The 19053-nt window shown below is 35.4% G+C and overlaps 3 protein-coding genes across 4 annotated transcripts; 2 read left to right on the forward strand and 1 right to left on the reverse strand.

Annotated features, from left to right (window-relative positions):
* Positions 1–1931: 1931 nt before the first annotated feature.
* Positions 1932–5641, reverse strand: LOC132165756 (putative caffeoyl-CoA O-methyltransferase At4g26220). 2 transcript variants are annotated; one of them, XM_059576434.2, is made up of 6 exons: positions 5530–5641; positions 4216–4291; positions 4030–4112; positions 2752–2896; positions 2519–2653; positions 1932–2405 (listed from the first exon to the last, which is right to left on the reverse strand). In XM_059576434.2, exons 2-6 carry the CDS (start codon positions 4285–4287, stop codon positions 2115–2117), a joined length of 726 nt encoding a protein of 241 aa, XP_059432417.1. In that variant the 5' UTR covers positions 4288–4291; positions 5530–5641; the 3' UTR covers positions 1932–2114. The 2 variants fall into 2 exon arrangements, with proteins under 2 accessions (XP_059432417.1, XP_059432418.1); XM_059576435.2 differs by having other exon boundaries at positions 4216–4317.
* A 1423-nt stretch (positions 5642–7064) lies between these two features.
* Positions 7065–10327, forward strand: LOC132165786 (putative caffeoyl-CoA O-methyltransferase At4g26220). The gene is made up of 6 exons (XM_059576469.2): positions 7065–7339; positions 8420–8503; positions 8581–8660; positions 9205–9349; positions 9425–9556; positions 9753–10327. Exons 2-6 carry the CDS (start codon positions 8435–8437, stop codon positions 10041–10043), a joined length of 717 nt encoding a protein of 238 aa, XP_059432452.1. The 5' UTR covers positions 7065–7339; positions 8420–8434; the 3' UTR covers positions 10044–10327.
* Positions 10328–15569: 5242 nt separating this feature from the next.
* On the forward strand, positions 15570–18624 carry LOC132165657 (putative caffeoyl-CoA O-methyltransferase At4g26220). The gene is made up of 6 exons (XM_059576308.2): positions 15570–15785; positions 16853–16932; positions 17010–17089; positions 17635–17779; positions 17855–17986; positions 18183–18624. The coding sequence occupies exons 2-6, from the start codon at positions 16864–16866 to the stop codon at positions 18471–18473; spliced, it is 717 nt and encodes a 238-aa protein (XP_059432291.1). The 5' UTR covers positions 15570–15785; positions 16853–16863; the 3' UTR covers positions 18474–18624.
* Positions 18625–19053: the final 429 nt, after the last annotated feature.

The raw sequence follows: 19053 nt of genomic DNA on the forward strand, positions 1-19053 counted from the left end.
GCATACTATCACTATATATGGGTTAAACTCAAAGAGGGGTGAGAGTCGGATAATTCGGTTACGAAAATGGGATTCTCGCATTTCGCACTGCCATTGTCGGCAAAGTCGAAATTTTCACCGACTTATTTTATCAACTTTTTGTTTCGTTACCAACTGGCAGTCGGTAATGTTGGTTTGGTAATATCGGTCGGTAAAGTCGGTTCGGTTAAAATGTGTTATTCCCCGAACCGAGTTTGTCGGAAATAGAAAAAGTCCACTGCCTACCGGCCATCGGTTAAGCGGTGTCAATAAATGTCGGTCGGTAAGCGTTCGATAATCGGTAGGCAGTTCATTTGCCCACTCCTAAGTCAAACTATCAAAAACTATCAACTACATGCTGTCATGGCCATTGGCCCAACCAACAAAGCAGCAAGCCTACCTAGCTAGGCCAATTTCACTAGGCAAGGGGCTTTTCAACTCTTCAATCTCTTCAATCAAACATCAGTATCACGCATGATTTGAACTCGGAACAAAACAAAATTGAGACATGCATGCAGAATATAAACCATAAAGTGACGATATATACTACTTAGGGCCTATTTGGGTGTGCGTTTGAGGAGTTTAAAAGTGTTTTTAACACTTAAAAAATCAATTTGAAAATAAAAGTAAATGTTTGGTAAAAACAATTGAAAGCACTTTTTAAGGGTCAAAAAAGCCTAAAAATTGCTAAAACGCACTTTTGGTAAAAACTTAAAAATGATACTTTTGCCAAAAAGCTTTTTTTGACTTAAAAACTCTATTTCTCAAACACAATCTCAAATATACTCTTAATTATAAAACTCACACAATGAAAATTACCAAGTGTATAATTTCTTTTTTTTTTTTTTAATTGGGACCACAAACTTTTCACTACTCATCAACATCAACTTTTTTTTTTTTTTTTTTTTAAATTTTTTTTTTAAATTCAAAGTGGGGGAAGGGAAAAGGGAAATTACAAGAACACAAACGAAAACAACAGAGAAATCCTAGAAACAGTCGGGAATGGGTCAAACAAATGACTCGGCCCATCAAGCAAACTTAAATGGCCAAAAGAGGCTGTAATAAATGGCAATATTCCGTAAATGAAAAAAAAAAACCCCAAAGGGTAGCCGACACGACCATCAGTGGTCGGAAAAAGAGAACAAGGCCAACTATCAGTAGTCGGAAAGGAGAGGAAAATCTTTGTCAAAAATAGAAGAAAAAAAAAAGGCGAGATCAAGGATCTAGCCAAAAAACGAAACACAGTGAACAGAAAATTACAAGGAAAATAAAACAACAACTTAATTAAAAGCAGAATAAAAACTCCAAGACCAAAAATCAACAAAAAACCAGCAGCGGAGATGGCTGAGACGCGGAGGCCCGGGATAGCCGGAGGGATGAGCGAGAGGCAAGAGGGGCATGAAGGGTGGCGGGGCTGCCGTGGGAAGACAAATCGAGCTTCAAAGAAACCAAATTGGAGACCCATGACAGATCCGAACGAAAAAACCGCTGCCGTGGCTTGGAGGAGGCGATACGTGGAATGTCGGAGGAGGGGTTGGGGTTGTGATTTCTGGAGGAGAAAGGATAAATCGCACAACGCGATGGATAAAACAGGAGAAAGGAAATCACCAGTGAGAACTCTGAGAAGCAACATACGTATATAGAGAGAGAGAGGAAGAGGGATAGAAGAAGGGAGGAGGGGTGGGAAGAAACGGAACAGCCGTTCTTCCCACCCCCTTAGGCCTTAGTCTTTCTTTTCCCTCTGGAGGCGCTGGAGAGAAAAGAAAGAAACCCAGTAGAATAGCAAGTTACTCATCAACATCAAATTATATGCAGTAGAAACTAGAAAGATCTCTCTCTCTCTCTCTCTCTTTTTGTTTTTTGACAACCACGAAAGAAAAAAATCTGAATCATGAATAATAATAACAAGATAATTAAGCAACTTCCAAGTCATAATATTATAACTTATTAAACCATCATAATCACACACACACACACACACATATATATATACATAAGATCATAATTAGTCTGAAAATAACAGTGAGCCATAAATTAAAGATAAACCAGATCATGGATAGTGGAAAGCCATGCCATGCATGCATGCATGATATGCATCAGCAAATTCGCCTGCAGATGAGCATACCGTCGCCTATTGAAGCATGAGATATTTCAACACGAGGGTCAGCAGAGATGGAATTATTAAACTCCATGGTAGACTTCCTCCAGGCCCTTTTCGATTCAGGAACAGCCTCTTCAGGCAACGCAACATATCCTCCCCACAGTGTGTTGTCGTAGACGACCATCCCTCCAACCTTAATCAACTTCATCATCCTCTCATGGTAATTCCAGTAATTACCCTTATCCGCATCAACAAAACCAAAGTCAAAACTCCCTTCATTCTTTGCCTGTATCATGCATATATGCATGCAATCAATATATATAATCATATTCTTGAAAATTGAAAATGAAAACAATATAATATATAACTCATGTTGTTAAAGCTTAATTAATTACATACGTCTTCCAAAAGTTGATCAAGAACTGGTAAAGCTTGTGACTCGATGAAGTTGATTTTGTCCTCAACGCCAGCTTTCTTTATAATTGGCAAGCCGGTCGTCTCATACGTTTTCCGATCGACATCTATGGCTGTGATCTGCAGTCAAGCATATATATATTACAAGGAAAAAAGATATATAGCTGTGGCGTACAATACACGTATTGAATTGAGTTCTGATTAATAGTTTTGCAAACCTTGCCGTCATCAGGAATTGTAAGAGCTGTGAGGAGAAGAGAATATCCTGTAAACACCCCAACCTCAATTGTCTTCTTTGCATTCACTAACTTCAACAGCATGCCCATTAGCTGACCTGCATCTGGCGATGTACCAAAGAATGCTCTGGAAAAGATATCGTTAAGTACTTACTCTATTAAATGGAGTCATGCAATCTAAGATTTCGTACGTCAAAAGTGTGTTCTTAAACAAAAACATAGAAAATGTCTCTTATGCAAGCGTTAGGAAAGAAGAAATATGATGATGTGAAAACGTGATTTTTTTTTTTTTTTTTTAATAAAAAAATACAAGGTTTAGAGGCCAAACAACAATTCTACCAAACCTTAAATACTTAAAAAAATAAAAAATAAAAATCACATTTTCATTAATTAACTGCGTTTTGAATTTTTTTTTTTTTCTCATATTAATTGCATGTTTTAAAACTACTAAATCAAGTAAACCCTAAACCTCGCCGGCGACGTCAACTATGACCGCCACGAAGCCAAACAACCACGAAGCAAGATAACCCAACCTGCCACCGAAGAACATGGCCACGTACTGCAACGCTCGCCACCCACTGTAGACATCACTGACCACCACAAATACCTCCGACTGACACAACCAAACACGTGTACGATCAATCGTTTCTATATAGGGTAGAAATCACACCACAAATAGCCACAATACCAAATTTGCCAAATACGCCACTAAAGATGATGAAGCTCACGACGGAAATGACGACAACATCACACCACTAAAGACAGGGACATCAACGCCATCTAGTCATCTACCCCCAATCATGGGCATGAAGCCCACAAATCATAGTCCTCAATATGTACCTCGATCAGTAGAAAAACAAATAAACAAAACAAACTCTAGGTAATGAAAGGGTGTGGGATGTAATCAAACTCTAGGCTTTAATACCATGTTGTAGTTTGCATGAAAGATTTAGATAAAAAGTAGGGGTTCATTATCGTTACGAAGCCTACGGCCTCACATTTTATTATATAGGTTCCAAGAAATATTAAGATGATAAAAATACCACAAACCCTAATTACGTACTCGCAATCTCACAAACCCTAATAACTCTTCTAATACAACGAAAGTTGAAAGCATATCATCACTTCATGCAAGTAATGCTTCCAAATAATCTTTAAATGATTCTGACTTGAATCATCTGACGACCCAAAAAAGAAAGAAAAGAAAAGAAAACATGGCAAGAACTATATATGTTTGGTTGTCTAATACATGTAGCTTACCGCGGATTGTTTGCAGCAGTAGCTTCCCTTAGTTCCTTTAGAGGCTCTGGTTCTCGTGGGTACACACTAGTGGCCAGTATATACTACCATAATAGTGACGACAGTGTAGATTGATGTCATAAACTAAAAGAAAAAAACATCATATAATTAATTAATCGAAGAAAATCTAAAGACAATATATAATACCTCATGTAGCTCCTGACTTTGCAACACAACTGGGTTTGCCAAAAATTGTGGCAGTACTTTGGTGTTTTCCATTGCTCTGAAATGCAAAAAGTAGTGACAGCCCTTAGAGGGAAGGCATGTAAGTACTGTTAGTGTTTTCCATTGCAAATTTCAAGCAGAAGCAACCTAGGTAGTCTTTTTTCTTTTTTTCTTTTGAAAATTTTACCAAAACCCCATGAACTTCCACATATTTTAACGGGATAAAGTAATTGAAAGAAAATGAAAATTTGATACCCTTAATTAACAATTTTTAAACTTTGAGGAGTAATGTCAAAACGAATAGAAGTTCAAGTTGATTTTGTGAATTTTTTTTTTGTTTTTTTTTTCTGGCTATTGTTAGGTCACAAGAACTACTACTACTATATATATATATATTTTGCTCAACTCTGTTAAACGAGTCCATAAAAGTTCACTTGAGTAGTGTTTGCATTTAGACAACAGAAGTTATTCATAATTAAAGATACACGCAGGGCCCGCTCAATGGCTAGGCCACTGAGTTGGTCGCCTAGGCCCCCAATTAGTACGGCCCAAAATTTTTTTTAATAAGGCTTAAAAAAAATTTTATTTTATTTTAACTTAAGGCCTAATTTTTTTATTTTTTTATTTTTAAATAAGGCCCAAAATTTTTTCTCATAAAAATTTAAGGCCTCTAAAATAAAGTCTCAATATAATAAGCTCATTATAAAATAAGACCAATTAACCCAAAAATACAAATATGCCACATCAATTTTTTTTGGCAACTAGTTAAAAGTTAAACTTAAAAGTCATGAAACTGCAATGAAAATGAAAATAATAATAATATTATAAAAATAAATATTATTTAATTAACATTTAAATATTAAAAAAAATAAGGTCCAACTTCAAAATTTCGCCTAAGGTCCCCAAATACATTGAGCCGGCCCTGGATACATGCTTGAAGTCGAGCAATAATACATTATACAAATAGAGAGATATAAATCAATTAAGTTGTATAATTACACGATGACGGACGGTAGTATTTCTCTATTATTTTTAGTTTCAAGAGAAAAAAAAAATGAAAACAGCGATACATATTCACATAAAACCAAGAAAACACCAAAAAAAAAAAAAAAAAAAAAACCGTAGCATTTATCAAAATAATATATAACTTATTCTCTCTCTTTTCACCAAGAAGAAAAATATGCAGATGATATATATCTCCTTTGTGAACTAATTCATGCCTTTTATAACAATCGTGGAAAAACCAAACTAAGAGTACTAGATAGAGATGGATCAATAGCAAGCTAGTCAAGTAACCTGATAGGATCGAACTGGCCGATCGGGTCGAGGATCCCCCGAATGGAACAGGTTTCCAGGACAAAAATGGCACACGACAACTAGTATTGGAGTCTGGCGCACACCAAAAACGAAAATTACTCTGGCTAGGAAGTGATGGCAAGTAAAATTATATATAGGTTGAGAATATTGCATGAAAAAGAAAGGGTTGAACGTTGGGTCTGGCTGTGTGTTGAGGAAAGTCTAATTAGAATGTTAGGTGAGAATCTTGTTAGGGCAATAATTAATGAGTAAGAAAGATGCTTCAATAAAAGCTGATATAATTATTAATTTATAGAAAGCAAAAGGTGATATGGGTGATTTGATACTCATGATCATCTTTTACTGTACGTGTTCTTGACATGACTGTAAGTCTATTCTAAGCTATTTCTTTCATGTAATCTCTTATATGAAGCCAATGAGCTAATCAATGATGGATTTGAGAAAATTAATGCTAAAATCTATTAATTTCTATTGCAATACTCCTTTGATGCTTGAACAGTTGAACTCCGACATCTTCGGGATTTGTAGACCCGACACACTCCTTTCCATTGAATTTAGGTAGTGTTTGCCGAGTGGCGAGGGCCAATGGCGGGTACTGTAGTAATTTTTAGAAATATGGATTTAATTGGTTTTAGTAAAAATATTGTGCAAACAAGTAAAAATATATATTTTATATAAAAAAATGTAAAAAATTTGTTTTGTAGTGATTTTTTTATTTGAATAATAATATAAAAAAATAATTGATGTAGTATAAAAAGTATGAATATTAAGATTAATTTTGAGGTAAAGGTATTTTTTATTTTGGGATTAAGGAAGAGGCCTGTACAGTATCAGTCCATGTCATTAACAAACACTACCGTACTGTCCTCAAAGTCCTTGTCGCGTACGTGCCTAAATTCAAATGGCCCGTTTGGCAATGTAAAAGTTGATCATGACAAAAGTAAAAGTTGACAAGTACAAGTGTCAAGTAGAGAAAGAGAGAGAAATTCAATCTTTAATCTATACGGGTTGTGATTCACACAAAACCGGCATGCTAAGCACGCCAGGCAAAAAATTTTAAAAAAAAAATTATTATTTTTAATAATTTTTTTATTTTTTTGCCTAGCATGCTTAGCACGCCGGCCAGCGTTGTGTTTATCTTCACCCAATCTATACTAATGCCTTGTTATATTTTGTACCATTTATTTAAAATTATTGCCCAATATTGCACTACCCAAGGGCACTAACGTCTCAATTCGCGAAATTAAGGAGTGGCAGCTACCACTATCACTATGCAAGGAATCCGACTTTTTTAGTAATTTGTTGTCCGAATGTGAGAGAATCATTATAAAGTTCAATTGTCAAAAAAAAAAAAAAAAAATCAACAACCAAACAAACTTCATAAAAAATTAATCAGATTTAATATCCGAATTATTAGTCATTCAACCAACAACAAAATTGAAGGGACACTACTTCTATGATCTATGCATTTGCAAGAGAAACTTAGGGGAGAGTGGTTGGAAAAAGTAGACAGCCCACCAACCAAACGCATGGTAAAGGTGTTTATTTATTTAAAGCCAAAAGCCTTTCGCTATCAAAAAACCATAAACCCGTCGTTTCACACTGGATCTATGATACAGAAACGTGGTCTTGTCAGCAGTCACCTGTCGATCAATCACAGTCCGTTGAGTGGTAGACAGTGACCCAGTGGGTGGAGGTGGAACCTCTATTCTATTGATGAACTTGAGGCTTCTGGGTGGATCCGGTGGGTGGTCTTGATTCAACAACTTTCTGACACCACAGTCAATTGGTACGCTCTCTTCTGAGAATCCATGTGCACAACTTATCTATAAACTCTACATAGAATCTTGGCAGTAGAACTATAAATTTTGATTTTTTTTTTTATAGATGAGTGTTTTTATTTTCAAATTGTTTGAAATTGTACGCTTGATAGGGATAATCCAATCCCTCTTCATCTTAAAGGTGGCCATGGCCATCTATGCTTTCTTTCCTGTTATGTGGGCATAACAATATTGAATTCTGACTAATACCCTCTGATACCGAGACTGTTGAGAGAAAAAACAGTGATTACATTGATGAGAAATCTGAGCAAATCATGATTTTAGGTTTTGCATTGGACAGTATTGAAAGAAGAATGACCTTTTTGGGTTCACAAAATTGAATTGATGATGTTAGAGTATTAAATAAATTATCATATTATTTCATGTTGAATGATTGTGTAGAGAGAATGGAAAGAAAATAAAAAAGAAGAAAAGATAATTTTTTTTAATTTTGTAACTTTTGTTCTTGTTACGAACTTTCTCTCTAAATCTTAATGAGAAAATTTTAGTTGGACTGAGGAGGAAAATTTGCTATTATTTTCTTCCATCGTGTGGAGGGGGATTCTGCTCCTAGTGTAGTGGACATGGTGACGGTGAATGTCCATAGCCATTTCTCGCCATTGTTTCTCCGAACGTTCCATGAATTGCGAGAACTCGTGCTCCATCTTCCTTAGTTGTTTGCCGGTATGGACGACGCACCGAGGATCAATGCTCTGATATATACCAAATGTTTAGAATGGAACTTTGTTAAAGATCAAGAAAGAATTCCAAAGATATTCTTCCGGGTGACAAGAACAATAGTTGGTTATTTCTGCATGACTTTTTTCCTCCTAAACCTATACTCATGGGGTTTTGCCAACAAGGAAATCTCTGGTATTCAATATTTAATTTTAGGATTCTAGAATATGGTTTCAAAAGGAAGATAACAAAGAAAATGGAAAAACAATCATAAATGGCATGGTTCCTTTCCTCCTCTGTTCTGGGTTGCCAAAATAGAGCCTATTCCCTTGCATGAAATATGACTTCAAATTTCTGCCCATGTTTGCCAGACAGGACTTAACACAATGGAGCAAAATGTGAAATTCTTACCTACTCGTTCTAAGAGTTTACTGCAGAGTGATGATTTGCACCAGGTATTGTACCATTCTCCTTATTATTCTTCTGCTTTTGCTGTTTAAATTCTCAATCTCGTTCTTCAATGATGCCGCAGTATATCCTGGAGACTAGTGTGTACCCACGTGAACCAGAACTTCTGAAGGAGCTAAGGCATATCACTGCTGGCCTCCCACGGTAATTGTTCATTTCTAACTTTCGCCTACTATAGTTGTTGACCCCTTTTTGTACATTGACTTTTGTCGAAGTAATGAAATTTCTGAATATTTCTTTAATAGAGGAAAACCACAAAAATGAAGATGCTGTTAGAAGTTCATAATCCTGAAATGACTTAAGTTATAGATGGATGCGTGTAAATTATTGAACTGCTTTCGAGACAAAGTTTTCCTCCAAACTAACATCTATTCTCGGAGCTTGTGAAATCATATGTTGTTCTAAGGACAAATGTTAAGTTAATAGACCGGATTGAAAGAATTTCTCTCAGTCCAATTATGAGGAAAACTTTGTTCTTTCTGAAATTCCGTGGAATTGAGATGGAACAAATTAATTCATGTGGTATTCAAATACTCCCTTAAGAAATGGTGCATGAAACAATGGATGACGTGTCTACAGCTAAATCATCTTACTGGTTTAATAGTAAGCACTGAACTTGTTTAGAGCAATAATTCCTGAGAATGCCTTTAAAACAAGTTAGAAAGATAATTAGCTTGTGGTTTTCCAGTGCTAGGATGGCTACCGCACCAGATGCAGCCCAGTTGATTGCCATGCTGTTGGAGCTAGTAAATGCAAAAAAGACTATTGAAGTTGGAGTTTTCACAGGATACTCTCTTCTCCTCACTGCTCTTACAATCCCAGAGGATGGCAAGGTCTGTAATCGATAATTTTCCCCGTGTATCTTATACTTATCTATTAGACTACTTATGCATTGCAGTACATTGCAGATTACAGCCATAGATATAAATCGGGAGACGTTTGAGATTGGGTTGCCGATCATTAAGAAAGCTGGTGTTGCAGATAAAATTAATTTTATTGAGTCTGAGGCTTTACCAGTCCTTGATCAGCTTTTACAAAATGTAAGGATGAGCTTTCTCTTCATTTTTAATATTCTTTCATGCTTGCCACAATATGATCTCATTTTTCTATCTCCTCTCCTTTTACATTTTGTTCAGCTCATCTTGATTCTTGAGTTTACTTTCCACAATTAATAAGGTCTTAACAGTTTCTTTTTCTCTCTCCTTTTTCTGTGGGAGTGGGGGGTTGGTATTGCAGCATGAAAACGAAGGGAGCTTTGACTTTGCGTTTGTCGATGCCGACAAGGTTAATTATTGGAGCTACCATGAGCGGTTGATGAAACTGTTAAAGGTGGGTGGGATTGTTGTCTATGATAACACACTCTGGTCAGGAACAGTTGCAATGCCTGATGAGTTGGTTCCAGAGTTCTGGAAACCGGGCAGGCAGTTCATAATTGAGTTCAACAAATTACTGGCAGCTGATCCCCGCGTCCAAATTTCACATGCTTCAATAGGTGATGGTATCACCATCTGCAAGCGTCTCTACTGAACAGTGCTTGTAACTTCTCTGTAATGGATAATGCTATTTAGTAGACTACTATTCAACTGTCGTATAAATTGGGATGATGTGATAGTGCAAATAAGCTTTTTTAATTTTTTTAATTTTGCAAGTGTTAATCTAAAGGTTAATTTTTACTTAACAGTCTACTAAATAGTATTACTCTCAATTTACTTGCCTTATCACATAGAGCTTGAATGTAAAATTCGCTTGAACTACATATGAAGAAAACAGTTTGTGATTTTGAAATAAGAGAAACTGAGGTTGCTGAACTACTACTACTACTATATATATATATATATATATATATATATTGCTCAACTCTGTTAAACGAGTCCATAAAAGTTCACTTGAGTAGTGTTTGCATTTAGACAACAGAAGTTATTCATAATTAAAGATACACGCAGGGCCTGCTCAATGGCTAGGCCATTGAGGTGGTCGCCTAGGCCCCAATTAGTAAGGCCCAAATTTTTTTTTAATAAAGCCCAAAAAAATTTTTAATAAGGCTTAAAAAAAAATTTTAATTTTCTTTTAACTTAAGACCTTTTTTTAAAAAAAATAAATAAATAAAATAAGGCCCAAAATATTTTCTCATAAAAATTTAAGGCTTCTAAAATAAGGTCCCAATATAATAAGTCCATTGTAAAATAAGACCAATTAACCCAAAAAAACAAATATGCCACATCAATTTTTTTTGGCAACTAGTTAAAAGTTAAACTTAAAAGTCATGAAACAACAATGAAAATGAAAATAATAATAATATTATTAAAATAAATATTATTTAATTAACATTTAAATATTAAAAAAAATAAGGTCCAACTTCAAAATTTCGCCTAAAGCTCTCAAATACATTGAGCCGGCCCTGGATACATGCTTGAAGTCGAGCAATAATACATTATACAAATAGAGAGATATAAATCAATTAAGTTGTATAATTACACCACGACGAACGGTAGTATTTATCTATTATTTTTAGTTTCAAGAGAAAAAAAAAAAAAAAAAAAAAAAAAAAAAAAAAGAAGAAGAAGGACGATACATATTAACGTAAAACCAAGAAAACACCCAAAAAAAAAAAAAAAAAACCCGTAGCATTCCTCAAAATAATATATAACTTAATCTCTCTCTTTTCACCAAGAAGAAAAATATGCAGATCGATGATATAGATCTCCTTTGTGAACTAATTCATGCCTTTTATAACAATCGTGGAAAAACCAAACTAAGAGTACTAGATAGAGATGGATCAGTAGCAAGGTAGTCAAGTAACCTGATCGATAGGATCGAACTGGTCGATCGGGTCGAGGATCCCCTGAATGGAACAGTTTTCCAGCACAAAAATGGCACTCGACAACTAGTTTTGGAGTCTGGCGCACACCAAAAACGAAAAGTACTCTAGCTAGGAAGTAATGGCAATTAAAATTATATATAGGTTGAGAATATTGCATGAAAAAGAAAGGGTTGAACGTTGGGTCTGGCTGTGTGTTGAGGAAAGTCTAATTAGAATGTTAAGGTGAGAATCTTGTTAGGGCAACAATTAATGAGTGAGAAAGATGCTTCAATAAAAGCTGGTATAATTATTAATTTATAGAAAGCAAAAGGTGATATGGGTGATTTGATACTCATGATCATCTTTTACTGTACGTGTTCTTGACATGACTGTATGTCTATTCAAGTCTATTTCTTTCATGTAATCTCATATATGAAGCCAATGAGCTAATCAATGATGGATTTGAGAAAATTAATGCTAAAATCTATTAATTTCTATTGCAAGACTCCTTTGATGCTTGAACAGTTGAACTCCGACATCTTCGGGATTTGTAGACCCGACACACTCCTTTCCATTGAATTTAGGTAGTTTTTGCCAAGAGGCCAGGGCCAATGGCCGGTAATGTAGTACTTTTTAGAAATATGTATTTAATTGGTTTTAGTGAAAATATTTTGTAAAAAAAGTGAAAGAATATATTTTATATGAAAAAATGTAAAAAATTTATTTTATTGTGATTTTTTTATTTGAATAGTAATAAAAAAATGATTGATGTAGTATGAAAAGTATGAATGTTAAGATTAATTTTAAGGTAAAGATATATATATTTTTTTGGGATTGAAGAAGAGGCATGTACAGTACCGGTCCATGCCATTGGCAAACACTGCCATATTGTCCTCAAAGTCCTTGTCACGTACGTGCCTAAATTCAAAAGGCCCATTTGGCAATGTAAAAGTAGCTCACGACAAAAGTAAAAGTTGTCAAGTAGAGAAAGAGAGAGAGATTCAATCTTTAATCTATACTAATGCCTTGTTATTTAAAATTATTGCCCAATATTGCACTACCCAAGGACACTAACGTCTCAATTCATGAAAGGAGCGGCAGCTACCACTATCACTATGCAAGGAGTTCCATTTTTTTTTAGTAATTTGTTGTCCGAATGTGAGAGAATCATTATAAAGTTCAATTGTCAAAAAAAAAAAAAAAAAAAAATCAACAGTTTGAAATTTATTTAACCAAACAAACTTCATAAAAAATTAATCAGATTTAATATCCGAATTATTAGTCATTCAACCAACAACAAAATTGAAGGGACACTACTTCTAGCCTAGAGCCTTTCGCCATCAAAAAACCGTAAACCCGTTTCACACTACGAAACAGAAACGTGCTCTTGTCGGCAGTCACCGGTCGATCAATCTCAGTTCGTTGAGTTGTAGATAGTGACCTAGTGGGTGGAACCTCCATTCAACTTGAGGCTTCTGGGTGGTATTGATTCAACCACTTCCTGACACCACAGTCAATTGGTACGCTCTCTTCAGAGAATCCATGTGCACAACTTATCTATAAGCTGTACATAGAATCTTGGCAGTAGAACTATAAATTTTGAATTTTTTTTTTATAGATGGGTGTTTTTATTTTCAAATTGTTTTAAATTGTACGCTTGATAGGGATAATCCAATCCCTCTTCATCTTAAAGGTGGCCATGGCCATCTATGCTTTCTTTCCTGTTATGTGGGCATAACAATATTGAATTTTGACTAATACCCTCTGAACAAATTATGATTTGAGGTTTTGCAATTGACAATATTGAAATTTAAATGACCTTTTTTGGGTTCACAAAATTGAATTGATGATGTTAGAGTATTAAATAAATTATGATATTATTTCATGCTGAATGATTGTGTAGAGAGAATGGAAAGAAAATAAAAGAAAATTAAAAAAAAGAAGAAAAGATAATTTTTTTAATTTTGTAACTTTTGCGGGTATGATGCATCGAGGATCAATGCTCGGATACCAAATGTTTAGAATGGAACTTTATTAAAGATCAAGAAAGAATTCCAAAGAAATTCTTCTGGGTGACAACCAAGAACAATAGTTGGAGTTGGTTATTTCTGCATGGAGTGATGATAGAGAGGACACGAGCGTGATGCACGCCCGTGTTTTTTAATATTTTTTAATATATATATATAATTAAAAAATTAAAATATATTATTTTAATATTAACAAACACGGGCATGCATCACGCCCGTGTTCTCTATATATATATTTTATAATTAAAATATATTATTTTAATATTAACAAACACGGGCATGCATCACGCCTAGGGGTGTAAACGAGTTGAGCTTGAGCGAGCTTCCCTTGTTCAAGCTTGGCTCGTTTAAATTTTACTCGAGCTCAAGGGCGAGCCAAAAAAATCGAGCTCGAGCTAATTATAAGTCGAGCCGAGCCAGCTCACGAGTTGGCTCTTATATTTAATGTTTTTGTTTTAATTTTTTTTTTTTAACTTCAAGTACTCTTAAATGGCTTAAGAAGTTAGTTTGCATATGAGTATTTGTTTAGCCTGGCTAGTCGAGTATGAAGCCTGAGTTAATACAGCAAGGCATTTGGTTTCAAAGAGAGAGGATATGCATTCTTTTATAGATAAGCAAACTTGGAGATTGATGTTTTCTTAACAATGTGAGACAAGTTAACAGATTGCATTCAGACTGCATTGGGACAACGCCCCTTACAAAAAAAATATTTTTTTAACGTCTCTCTCTCAATCCCCCTTACCAGTCACAACAAATCTTCCACCTGAACTCTCATTTCTCACTCTCTCACTCTCACTCACCAGACATGTAGTGATAGTGTTTGGGTCTATTTGATTCATCAATAGTTTATGCCTTTCGCAATCTCCCTCAATAGTTTCTGCTTGATTCTTCTTCCTTTCGTTTGGATCTGCTCTAATTGAATCGAGGTTTTTTTAATGATTGCTCTATCTCTCTCTTTCATCACGAAGGGTCTAGAATTTTTCATTCTCTAACACTTAAATATAAGTGCAATTTTAAGGTTTTAATAATTATGAGATTTATAATTAATTATCTATTACTTAGTTTATATATATATACACACACACTCGAGCTTATACGAGCTGTTCACGAGCTTAGCCGAGTCGAGCCGAGCTTGCTTCGTTTAATATTCGAGCCAGGATTTGTGTTCATGAAGTGCTTCATTTAATATTCGAGTCGAGCACGAGCCGAGCCCGAGTTTGCTCGCGAGACGCTTCGCTCACTTAACAACCCTAATCACGCCCGTGTTCTCTATATATATATTTTATAATTAAAATATATTATTTTAATATTAACAAACACGGGCATGCATCACGCCCCGTGTTCTCTATATATATATTTTATAATTAAAAAATTAAAATATATTATTTTAATATTAACAAATACGGGCATGCATCACGTCCGTGTTCTCTCTATCATGTGATTTTGCGAACAAGCTAGGAAACTCTCTGATAGTCAATATTTAATTTTAGGATTAAAAAATTACTAAAATACCCTTTTAGGAAAAAAAAATCAATTTAAAAGAAGTTGTTTGGCAAATCCTAAAAAAAAAAATTTAAAAAAATAAATTAGAAGGAGTGGTTTAGGGGTGGCCGGCGAGCCACCCCAGGCCATGGGGGTGGCTGGGCGGCCACCCCACAACCCCTTTTTTTAAAACCAAGCCACGATTCCTGCACAACTTCCATATAGGTGTTGTAGAGACTGGTGCTTGAAATTCTCTAGATGGTGGATCTACTTCGGAATTGCTTGATATGTTTGCTTGATTCCTGTGCGGCATCAGCTCTTCCCCAACCCCAACAAAACAAGTCATTAACTGTAAACTCCAGAGGCACACCCCTCGCCGGCCACCCCCAGGCTATGGGTTGGCCACCGGCCTATGGGGTGGCCACCCCCAGGCCATGGGGGCGCGTGGCTCGGCGGCCACCTCATAGCCCCCTTTTTTAATTAATTAATTTTTAATTTTTTTTTAGGGTTTGCCAAATGACATCGTTTTGAGGAGCCTTTTTTAAATTGATTTTTTTTTTAAAAAAAGAGCATTTTAGTAACTTAACTTCAAAAAAATAATGTCGTATTGCATATTTTATCCAATTTGATGATATTGACTAATGGAATGGCTAAATTGTAACTAGCTGATAGTTTGAATGCTATTTTATTACATTTTGAATATTAAGAGGCCAAATTGCAAATGACCGGTAGTTTATCGGGCATTTTATATTTTTTCCTTACTTTTTTGTAGACCAGAGCCTTTCGCCATCAAAAAACCACAAACCCGTTTCACACTATGATACAGAAACGTGCTCTTGTCAGCAGTCGCCGGTCGATCAATCTCAGCTCGTTGAGTTTTAGACAGTGACCTAGTGGGTGGAACCTCTATTCAACTTGAGGCTTCTGGGTGGTATTGATTCAACCACTTCCAATCAAGTGGTACGCTCTCTTCTGAGAATCCATGTGCACAATTTATCTATAAGCTTTACATAGAATCTTGGCAGTAGAACTATAAATTTTGATTTTTTTTTATAGATGGGTGTTTTTATTTTCAAATTGTTTTAAATTGTACGCTTGATAGGGATAATCCAATCCCTCTTCATCTTAAAGGTGGCCATGGCCATCTATGCTTTCTTTCCTGTTATGTGGGCATAACAATATTGAATTCTGACTAATACCCTCTGATACCGAGACTGTTGAGTGAAAAAAGTGATTACATTGATGAGAAATCTGAACAAATCATGATTTTAGGTTTTGCATTGGACGGTATTGAAAGAAGAATGACCTTTTTGGGTTCACAAAATTGAATTGATGATGTTAGAGTATTAAATAAATTATCATATTATTTCATGTTGAATGAATGTGTAGAGAGAATGGAAAGAAAATAAAAAAGAAGAAAAGATATTTTAAATTTTGTAACTTTTGTAACTTTCTCTCTAAATCTTAATGAGAAAATTTTAGTTGGACTGAGGAGGAAAATTTGCTATTATTTTCTTCCAACGTGTGAAGGGGGATTCTGCTCCTAGTGTAGTGGACATGGTGACGGTGAATATCCATAGCCATTTCTCGCCATTGTTTCTCCGAACGTTCCATGAATTGCGAGAAGTCGTGCTCCATCTTCCTTAGTTGTTTGCGGGTATGGACGATGCACCCAGGATATATCAATGCTCTGATACTAAATGTTTAGAATGGAACTTTGTTAAAGATCAAGAAAGAATTCCAAAGATATTCTTCCGGGTGACAAGAACAATAGTTGGTTATTTCTGCATGACTTTTTTCCTCCTAAACCTATACTCATGGGGTTTTGCCAACAAGGAAACTCTCTAGTATTCAATATTTAATTTTAGGATTCTAGAATATGGTTTCAAAAGGAAGATAACAAAGAAAATGGAAAAACAATCATAAATGGCATGGTTCCTTTCCTCCTCTGTTCTGGGTTGCCAAAATAGAGCTTATTCCCTTGCATGAAATATGACTTCAAATTTCTGCCCATGTTTGCCAAACAGGACTTAACACAATGGAGCAAAATGTGAAATTCTTACCTACTCGTTCTAAGAGTTTACTGCAGAGCGATGATTTGCACCAGGTATTGTACCATTCTCCTTATTATTCTTCTGCTTTTGCTGTTTAAATTCTCAATCTCGTTCTTCAATGATGCCGCAGTATATCCTGGAGACTAGTGTGTACCCACGTGAACCAGAACTCCTGAAGGAGCTAAGGCATATCACTGCTGGCCTCCCACGGTAATTGTTCATTTCTAACTTTCGCCTACTATAGTTGTTGACCCCTTTTCGTACATTGACTTTTGTCGAAGTAATGAAATTTCTGAATATTTCTTTAATAGAGGAAGACCACAAAAATGAAGATGCTGTTAGAAGTTCATAATCCTGAAATGACTTAAGTTATAGATGGATGCGTGTAAATTATTGAACTACTTTCAAGACAAAGTTTTCCCCCAAACTAACATTTGTTCTCATAGCCTGTGAAAATCATATGTTGTTCTAAGGATAGATGTTAAGTTAATAGACCGGATTGAAAGAATTTCTCTCAATCCAATTATAAGGAAAACTTTGTTCTTTCTGAAATTCCGTGGAATTGAGATGGAACAAATTAATTCATGTGGTATTCAAATACTCCCTTAAGAAATGGTGAATGAAACAATGGATGACGTGTCTACAGCTAAATCATCTTACTGGTTTAATAGTAAGCACTGAACTTGTTTAGAGCAATAATTCCTGAGAATGCCTTTAAAACAAGTTAGAAAGATAATTAGCTTGTGGTTTTCCAGTGCTAGGATGGCTACCGCACCAGATGCAGCCCAGTTGATTGCCATGCTGTTGGAGCTAGTAAATGCAAAAAAGACTATTGAAGTTGGAGTTTTCACAGGATACTCTCTTCTCCTCACTGCTCTTACAATCCCAGAGGATGGCAAGGTCTGTAATCGATAATTTTCCGCGTGTATCTTATACTTATCTATTAGACTACTTATGCATTGCAGTACATTGCAGATTACAGCCATAGATATAAATCGGGAGACGTTTGAGATTGGGTTGCCGATCATTAAGAAAGCTGGTGTTGCAGATAAAATTAATTTTATTGAGTCTGAGGCTTTACCAGTCCTTGATCAGCTTTTACAAAATGTAAGGATGAGCTTTCTCTTCATTTTTAATATTCTTTCATGCTTGCCACAATATGATCTCATTTTTCTATCTCCTCTCCTTTTACATTTTGTTCAGCTCATCTTGATTCTTGAGTTTACTTTCCACAATTAATAAGGTCTTAACAGTTTCTTTTTCTCTCTCCTTTTTCTGTGGGAGTGGGGGGTTGGTATTGCAGCATGAAAACGAAGGGAGCTTTGACTTTGCGTTTGTCGATGCCGACAAGGTTAATTATTGGAGCTACCATGAGCGGTTGATGAAACTGTTAAAGGTGGGTGGGATTGTTGTCTATGATAACACACTCTGGTCAGGAACAGTTGCAATGCCTGATGAGTTGGTTCCAGAGTTCTGGAAACCGGGCAGGCAGTTCACAATTGAGTTCAACAAATTACTGGCAGCTGATCCCCGCGTCCAAATTTCACATGCTTCAATAGGTGATGGTATCGCCATCTGCAAGCGTCTCTACTGAACAGTGCTTGTAACTTCTCTGTAATGGATAATGCTATTTAGTAGACTACTATTCAACTGTCGTATAAATTGGGATGATGTGACAGTGCAAATAAGCTTTTTTAATTTTTTTAATTTTGCAAGTGTTAATCTAAAGGTTAATTTTTACTTAACAGTCTACTAAATAGCATTACTCTCAATTTACTTGCCTTATCACATAGAGCTTGAATGTAAAATTCGCTTGAACTACATATGAAGAAAACAGTTTGTGATTTTGAAATAAGAGAAACTGAGGTTGCTGAAAAGCAGATGGCTTCACCCTTCTTCCTTATCAAAATAAATGGGTCCAACTTATCCACTGAGGGTGGTTTTCTGTGTCTAGTTTTTGTCATCATAAAACAGCATTTTGAGCTGAGATCATCTACACCGAACGCTTCTTCTTTTTTTTCTTAATAAGCTAGGTACTTTATGAATTTGAAATGTTTAATTTCTCTTCCTCCTCCCTCTTTTCAATTAACAAGATAGAAAAATGAAGTGTTGGAGCTTTTACTACGATCTCTTATAAACTCATGAAACAGTCTACATTTTAGTAAGTGTCATGG

Source organism: Corylus avellana, chromosome 11 (assembly GCF_965113065.1).
Source record: "Corylus avellana chromosome 11, dhCorAvel1.hap1.2, whole genome shotgun sequence".
NCBI classification, from domain to species: domain Eukaryota; kingdom Viridiplantae; phylum Streptophyta; class Magnoliopsida; order Fagales; family Betulaceae; genus Corylus; species Corylus avellana.